The following is an 8600-nucleotide window of genomic DNA, read 5'->3' as shown; positions in this document are numbered from 1 at the left end:
GAAAATTGCGGGTTTAGTAGCTCAAAAGCAGAGAGTTTCTGGAACTAATTTCTTTGGAGTGGTTATGCAGTCTGCTGGAAGACATGGCCTTGATGAATGAAGCATGGGGCCCCCGCTTCCTCTTGACCCTTTCAGTATCGACAGTGCCATTCACTCACTCTCACACAGCCTGCACGTGACAGCTGTTCAGGGCGACTCCCTCCATGCACAGCAGAGCTATACATTCTCACCAGCACGGGTGCCCTCTGCACAGATGATACGCTTGTGGCATCAGACAGAGCGCAGGGGCAAAGCAAGGCCCGCATGTGCAGAGCCCATCGAGCACTGCCCACGATACACCGCACGGCCGGCCTCAACGGCCTGGGAGCTGGCTTGGAAAACAGACTGCAGCTGGTGCTCGGCACGTGACCCACTTGGAATCCACAGTCATAAAGCTCTAATTGTGCTTCTCAGACACAGCTAAATTCTGTAGGTGGATTATTCGTCGGCCTTTCTGACCCATGCATTCTTGGTTTCAGTCTCAGAGTCTGTTAAGTAACTGCAGAGACTTCCTACACAAGCAGACACACAATATCAATCCTGTCGCTGCAGAGTCACATAAATATTTGATGCCCTTGTAGAAGGCTAACAGCTCTGTTTAAGGCCAAATGAAATAAAACCCCATTACATGAGGCTCTTGAAAGCAAACTTTTAAATTGGTAATTTCTGCAACAGCACCTTGAGTTTTGAGGTCGGTGTTTAATGTGAATGTCACAGCAATCACACAAGATTCTCAAGGCAACAGAACAATCCACACCCAGGGACCCTGTCGTGCATTTACTCCCATCCCTCCATCCGCCTTTTTAAAACAAGACTGCACCACATCTTCTGCAGAGACGCACTCGCCTCCTGCCCTCCTCGTGTGATGAAGGGGAAGATTATACTATTTTTTTTTTTTTTTTTTTTTTGAGACAGGGTCTCGCTCTGTTGCCCAGGCTGGAGTGCAGTGGTGCAATCCCCATTCACTGTAACGTCCACTTCCTGGGTTCAAGCGATTCTTGTGCTTGAATGAGTAGCTAAGCCTCCAGAGTAGCTGGGACTACAGGCACCTGCCACCACACCCGGCTAATTTTTTTTTCTTCTATTTTCAGTAGAGACGGGATCTCACCATGTTGCCCAGGCTGGTCTTGAACTCCTGGGCTCAAGCAATTCACCTGCCTCAGCCTCCCAAAGTGCTGGGAATACAGGTGTGAACCACTACACCTGGCCCAGATTATGCTATGTATTTAATGTAACCGTGTCCTCACCACGACTAAGCGGCTATGGTGCACATTCTGGAATTACGGCACAAAACACTCTAATCTGCTGCTGCTGCTGCTGCCACAGTTTCTGCAGATGCTTGCAGCCTCTCTTTGGGAGTTGACTAACTCGATTTCTATTTTAAAGCTCAAAATTAACTCATTAACTAGGTCCAATTTAGGAAAGCCTGCCCTGTTCCTTTCTTACTAACAATCCTTAGAGGCAACTCCGATTTCCAGGCCGCAGCTAGGCACACAGCTGTGTGCTAGATCGCTAAAGCTGCCCTTCCATAAGGCGCTCTGTGCAAAGACGTGCAGGTCCAGTGTGTTAAACTGGACTTCTCATTATGTCTCCATAAGCAGTCTTACCGTGTGGAAAACACAGCAGCCATTTTAAGAACCAAAAAAAGTCACTGCCATGTAAGAAGGCCTCGCTGCCCTGGGATGTGTCTCTGGGCAGGGCCGCAGGGTGCACAGGCTCTGCCCAGACCTCCAGTGCATCAGGGATGCTGGAAATCATGCCGGATTTCAGCCGCTTTGGGTTTGGCAAAAGCCAGACGTCCAGCCATGTTAACCAAGCACCCACCCATACAGAAGGCCACCCCCAGACACCTCTTCAGTAACTCTGAATCCAAATTTCACCCACCTCAGCGTGGACTGTCCCTCCTTGGCCCGGACCGTGAAGGGAAGCTCTTCTCTGTGCTCGCCAGGGTCCCCTGCCTGCCTTCGCAGTTCGACAGAAGCTTCCTGCAAAGGGCAACACAGTAAGACATCAAGTCCTCAAGCTGCCTTCCTCAGGACATCTGTGATCATGAAAGCCCTCATTTGTGGGTTTGCCTTGCCAGGGCAGCTCTACAAAGCATTTCATTGAGACGACTGAACTAAGACCCCGCGTCCACTTCTGTTCTGGGCAGGAAACAACTCCTACGTGAAGCCTGTAAAACCGTGTGGCACAATTGGCCAAAAGAAATAAAATAAAATACAGCTGGTCACAAATTACAGCGGTGAAGCCTCAAGCTCTAGTACTCGCCAGAGCCCGGGATTCTTTGCTCCTGACAGAGCAAGCATGGAATTCTCAGAGGTCATGCTGAACAGCCACAAGCCAGGGTATCCAACGGTGGAAATAAACACTCACAGCATCTGTATGGATTTTCAGGGCTGGGACACCACCGAGCAAACCAGCAGCCTTCTTTCCATGCACCTATTAGATATCTTGTATTAAATATACTAGTGGTTTTTTTTTTTTTTTTTTTGAGACAGGGTCTTGCTCTTTTGCCCAAGCTGGGGTATAGTGGTGAGAACACACTTCACTGCAACCTGAACCTCCTGGGCACCGCCACACCTGGCTAAGTTTTTTTTCTTTTTCTGTAGAGATATGGTCTTGTTTTGTTGCCCAGACTGGTCTGGAACTCCTGGCCTCAAGTGATCATCCTTCGTCAGTCTTCCAAAGTGCTAGAATTGCAAATGCACCACCACAGCCACCCTGGATTCTTTTAAAAAGAAACTGCATCTGTCACTGCAGAACTTCTTTTTTCTTTGAAATGTGCAAGTGCAGATATATAGGGAGAAAAAGCTTTCAAAGAGGGCAGGGGCGAGAGAGAAAGAGGCTGTCAACTTTGAAGCAGGGCTAAGAAATATGCAGTTTTCTAGAAAGCTGGACATTAACTCTCCCCATCAAAACTGTCACCTTAAAAAAGTGCAAACACTTAATGTGTTTTACATACATTTCGTCCCAGAGCAATCCTTGAAAATACTTGCAAATAAAAAACAGAATACTAAAAAACCCAAATACTATAAATATTAAATGTCATCCATCAGTGTTTGAAAAGTGGCTATTGTATGTCATGTTAAGCTTTGACATAAACCACGCATTTCCATGTCAGAGGTGTTAGTTATCATTTCCCACAGTTTCTCCCTCCAAGTTCTTTGCTGAGTATGAAGGTAGGAGCCAGCTACCTAAGGGGAAACACAGTTAAAGCCAGAGATTATGGCAACGAGAACGGGAATGAAAAAAATGTGGGTTTTCAGGAATAGGGCACTTTAAATTGCCTAGAATGTGTCAATTTTGTCCCCAAATACCTGGTACACAGAGGACACTAGGAGATCTGGAAAAGGTAAATGCTCACACAGCTGGAGATGAGTAGCCCTGGTGTCAGCCACTGCATTCTGGGTGTGTCCTGTCCTCGGGTTAAGATGATGGTCCGCAGGGGCCATGCCTCTGCTGTGGCTCCATGCTTACCTGCTTGTAGTGGTCTGTGGATGGCGAAGACCGGGACCTCCCATGAACGTGCTGCGGCCTCTCGTGCGGGTCCAGGCCCACATCCAGGATGTCATCCGCTGAGTGGCAGCGCCCGGAGCTCCTGGCCTCCAGAGGCTTCTTCTGTTCCTTCCAGGAGGCCTGATACTCTGCAAAGGTGCCGAGCCTCTGCGGCGGGTCTGACGTCCCTGTCTTCTCCGCTGTGCTGTGAGCATTGAGGCTGTCCCCAAGGGAGGTGGTGCGCGACCAGGGCTCCGTGCCCTCACATGTGCGGCCCGCTGTCCACGGCCTCTCTGGCTTGTCTCTCAGGATTCCATGAAGCGCTTGCCTCTGGGGAACAGGTTTGCTCGTTTCCTCAAAAAACTTCCACCTGTCAGCAAACGTGCCCACAGTATCCTCAGATGTCCTGGGGTGCTGCTGAGGGCTGCAGCCCCTCGTGAGGCCCACCTCGTTCATCTTCTCGGGTTCCGAGTAGGACTTCAGTTTCTGCTCAGCTGTGAACCGTCTCCGGCCTCCGATGCGGGGCGGGTGGGGCCCGCCACCTGCAGATGAGGGTGGCTGGGCCAGGCCTGCCTCCCAGAAGTGGCGGACAGTGTCTGGATCCCCCATCCGGTGTTCCAGTGATTCCGGGTATAGATCTGCTGGGTTGGGGTCCAAGTCGCGGCGCTTGAAGGACGTGGCCCTCAGAACTCGGGCTTGGGCCTCCTTCAGGTGGTCTTTATAGGCGCCAGCAAAGGGTTCTTCCTGGGCGCCACCTCCCAACCCAGCCCTCCAGCGGCCAGTGGCATCCTCCGCCTCGCCTGCTGCAGTCAGAGCCACTGTGCTCCGGCTCTTCTGCAGCTTGGCTCTATGCATCTGGATCTCATTCCGCAGGGTGGTCGCAAAGCGGTCGCTCCTCCGGGTGGGCTTGCCCACGTGGGCATCGAACGGTGGCGGTCTGGTGGCGCTGTCCTCTGGGCTGCTCTCAGGCCGGTGCTTCCCCTCCTGGGTCAGGGAGTGTAACAGGGGCGTCTCCTGCGGGCAGATCCTGCTGCTCTCCCCATCTGCCCACGTGATGCTGGCTGCCAGCCTCTGGCTGGCTTTTTCTGCACGGCTGGCCCTGGGAGGCTCCTGGGCTCCCACGGAGCAGCCCTCGGCCCCTGCGTCCAGTGGGTAACACCGTCCTGTCTCGCAGGCATCCGGAGGACCCTCAGGCTGAGGTAGGTGACGGTGTGGGCTCTGGCCCACCGTGGGTGGGGGAAGACTCTTGAGGGCTCCAGGGGCCGTGTCGGAAGGCCAGCATCCTGCCCAGAGCTGTGCCACTTGCGGGCCTCCCTGCACACAGGGCCGGGGGCCCTGCCAGCCACTCCCCAGCTTCTGGTCACAGCTGCTGAGCCCCTTCACCTGAGGAAGGCTGTCGTTCTGGGAGCTGGCAGTCGCTGGCTCCTGCCCAAGGCTGTCAGCACAGAGTGGGCTGTGGTCACTGTACAGGGGAGGGTGGCGGCCGCTACGAGGAGACTGAGGGAAGCGCACATCTGAGCTGGACAGAGAGGCCTGCAGCCTGCTGGAAGCTCCATCCTTGGCGGGTGGCCAGCTGCCATCTGCGCGGGCCTCCTGTGGGCAGCCCGGGCCTCCCGATCCCTTCCCGAGGCTCCCTGGGTGTGCTGACCTCCAAGGCCGATCAGTGGGCTCTGGTCTCCAGTCACCACGGGGCTGAGCCTGGGCCGGGGCCGTAAAGTGCTGTGCCATGGCCACCTCTGAGAACACAGGGCCCTGGGCCTTCTCGTGGCTCTTGGTGGCAGCAAAGCTGTCACTGCGGAGAGGGGGAGGGGGAGGGGGTGGGGATGCTGGTGCTTTCTTCTTATCGGGAACATACCAGACTGGCCCAAAATTGGACCTCCCAGGGACAGCCAGCTTGGGCTCGGCATTGTACTCTGGCCTGGGGCCTTTGTCGCTGTCACTGGGGACCCTGGGCGGGAAACACCTGAGCTTCTCCTCCAAGCCCTGAGGGTCACCTGCGGCCTGGCCCTGCCGGCCACCCTGTCTGGGAGCCTCCCAGAGGCCTACACTGTAGAGGATGTTCTCTGCAGAGGATGTGTCGGCTTTGGACAAGGTGTGGTCAGGAGTGCTAGAGCTGGTGGAGAAGGAGCCGTAGGCTGAGTCGCGCTTGCTGTGGCTGCCCAGGTGGTCGATGCTGCTGTTGGACTTGGCCACCGAGAGGCGACTGGAGGGGTGGTCCAGGCTGCCAACACTCCCCAGGGAGCTGAAGTGGTCTAAGGTGCGCTGTAGGTTCGTCTGCTCCCAGGAACTGGACAGGTCGTGGGAAGAAGAACTGCAAGAATGAGAAGAAGGACAAGGCAGGGTGTGCTTTAGCATCAGCAATGGCAAAGGGCAAGGCGGTGGATGCAGCTGGCCCTCCATGGAAATACCAAAACGCCAAACAGCAACTTCCCAGGGTGAAGTTGCTGAGGCTGAGGTTGCAGCTCAGCACATCTGGATTTTAGCAGAGACAGGGAGAAACTGAGCACAGGCTGAAAAGACTGTGTCCCCCCACCCGTGACATGCCTTTTTACCAAACGAATGCCTTGCAACCCTAGCGCACATTCTCAGCCCGATGCCCCGATCGTTGGCAGACAACATCTGCATTTACACGTCTATGGTCAATCAATAGTGAAGCACAGGGGTGGGCACACCACAACTCAGGTTGTTGTTGTTGTTGATTTGGGTTTTTTTTTTTTTTTTTTTTTTTTTGAGACAGTCTCACTCTTGTTGCCCAGGCTGGAGTGCAGAGGCATGATCTCAGCTCACTGCAACCTTCACCTCCTGGGTTCAAGCGATTCTCCTGCCTCAGCCTCCCGAGTAGCTGGGATTATAGGTGCTTGCCACCATGCCTGGTTAATTTTTTTGTTATTTTTAGTAGAGACAGGGTTTCGCCATGTTGGCCAGGCTGGTCTTGAATTCCTGACCTCAAGTGATCTGCCCGCCTCGGCCTCCCAAAGTGCTGGGATTACAGATATGAGCCACTGCACCCAGCCCAAATGGTTTTTGTATGTTTTATGGTGGTGGAAGAAATCAAAGGCATACCATTTTTCCTATTTCACCTGTGAAAATGATATGAAATTCAAATTTCAGTTCATATGTGAAGCTTTACTGGAACCCAACTGTGCCCATGTGTCTGCATATCGTCTGTGGCTGCTCTTGTGCTATAATGGCAGAGTTGAGTAACTGAAACAGAGATGTGTGGCCCGCAAAGCCGAAAACATTTACTAGCTAACCTGTTACACACCAGGTTTGGTGGCTCACACTTGAAATCCCAGTGCTTTGAGAGGCTAAGGCAGGAGGATCACTTGAGGCCAGAGGATCACTCAGGGCCAGGAGTTTGAGACCAGCCTTACTTAGCACCATAGTGAGACCCTCATCTCTATAAAAACTTTTTAAAACATTGGCTGGATGTGGTGGTGCATGCCTGTAGTCCCAGCTACTTGGGAGGCTGAGGTGGGAAGATGGCTTGAGCCTGGGAGGCTGAGGCTGCAGTGAGCTGTGACTGCACCACTGCACTCCAGCCTGGGCAACAGAGTAAAACCCTGTTTCAAAGATAATAATAATAATAACAATATCACACACTGCTGTGTTCAGCTTTCAGCTAACTAGTTACAACAGAGTTATTGATGCTAACACCAAAAAACACAGGCTCCTAAACAGGATGGCGTCTAAGAGGATGAAATTAACAGTGAGTTGAAACATTGATTCCTCTGTAAGGTAATAACTGTGTGTGACTGAGAGCTAGCTCTCAATGGTGAAACTATTTATCCAGGATGTTAAGTGCTTTCTTTAAAGCTCAACAAAGCTGAGACGTTCACCCTTCAACAGGAAGAAGCTGTGGCTCCACTAGGTTGGTGGAGAATGAGAGAACCATGTGACCAGGACAGACTACTACAGAACAACTGGCTGTCAACTGTGGGAGGAAGAGGACTGTTTGGGTTTCCCACCATCTTCTATAAGAACAGACCACGTATCCTCAAACCCGGGGCATGCTCCTGACTACCCACCAATATTTCGGAAGGGATTTATCTGCGAGATCCCAAGTCCAAGCAGATCTAGAGAACTCTGAGCACTGTTTCCACACAGATGTGGGCAGTGTGCATGTTTCTTTCATCAAGAGACTGCCAAATTGGCTTAATGGAGATCTTACTACCTTGAGCCACTTCAGGAATAAAATAAAAGGCCCACTGTTCACTTAAGTGTTACTACTCAGTTGAGAATCTGTGTGTGTGTGTGTGTGTGTGTTTCAAAAATACACTGGGCTCTAAATACCATCATCTTTTGTCACTTTAGGGGTAATATTATATTTCAGTTGCCTTTCTTTCATGTCATATAAATCTTTACCTTGCAATTTTACAGACTAGTATTTTTCTTTCTTTCTTTCTTTTTTTTTTTTTTTAAGAGACGAGGTCTTGCTCTGTTGCCCAGACTGGAGTGCAGTGGTGCAATCATAGCTCACTGCAGCCTCGAACTCCTGGGCTTCAGTGATCCTACTGCCTCAGTCTCCTGAGTAGCTGGGATTATAGGTGTTCACACAGTGCCCAGCTAATTTTCTTTTATTTTTAATAGAGATGGGGTCTTGCTGTGTTGTCCCGGGTGGTCTTGAACTCAAGCAATCTTCCCACGTTAGCTTCCCAAAGTGTTGGGATTATGGGCATGAACCATTGCGCCCAGCCAAGACTAGTATTTATTAATAGCCAAAAACTGAGTGGTTACATTAGCTCCAAACACACGCACATACCTGAACACACACACACACACACCAGACATGCTCACTCATACACACTCACATATACATATACACGTGCAGACACACACACATACAAGCAAACAGATGCACATGCACACATACAGGCACACACGAACACATACAGATGGACACATGAACACTCATACACATACAAGGACACACAAACATGTAGAAATACACATGCACACTCATACACCACTCACACCCATAAACACACACAGATGCACACACACACACACACACACACACACACACACACACTCACATAAGCAGGGAGACACCCACACACGCACAC

At 51.5% G+C, this 8600-nt stretch overlaps 1 protein-coding gene across 1 annotated transcript in view; it reads right to left on the bottom strand.

Annotated features, from left to right (window-relative positions):
- Positions 1-1923: 1923 nt before the first annotated feature.
- The window catches only part of LOC113220914 (protein Shroom2-like), a gene marked incomplete at its 3' end in the record, with an annotated part of 7757 nt that continues 1080 nt past the window's right edge, over positions 1924-8600 (bottom strand). The window contains exons 3-4 of the mRNA XM_026450261.1: positions 3517-5845; positions 1924-2024 (exon numbers count right to left, since the gene is read on the bottom strand). Of these exons, the coding sequence (XP_026306046.1) occupies positions 1924-2024; positions 3517-5845 (2430 nt within the window). The remainder of the gene's footprint in view (positions 2025-3516; positions 5846-8600) is intronic.

Source organism: Piliocolobus tephrosceles, unplaced genomic scaffold, assembly GCF_002776525.5.
Source record: "Piliocolobus tephrosceles isolate RC106 unplaced genomic scaffold, ASM277652v3 unscaffolded_16397, whole genome shotgun sequence".
Lineage (NCBI taxonomy): Eukaryota > Metazoa > Chordata > Mammalia > Primates > Cercopithecidae > Piliocolobus > Piliocolobus tephrosceles.
The sequence above is the reverse complement of the archived record's forward strand: the minus strand, read 5'-3'. Positions and strand labels throughout refer to the sequence as shown.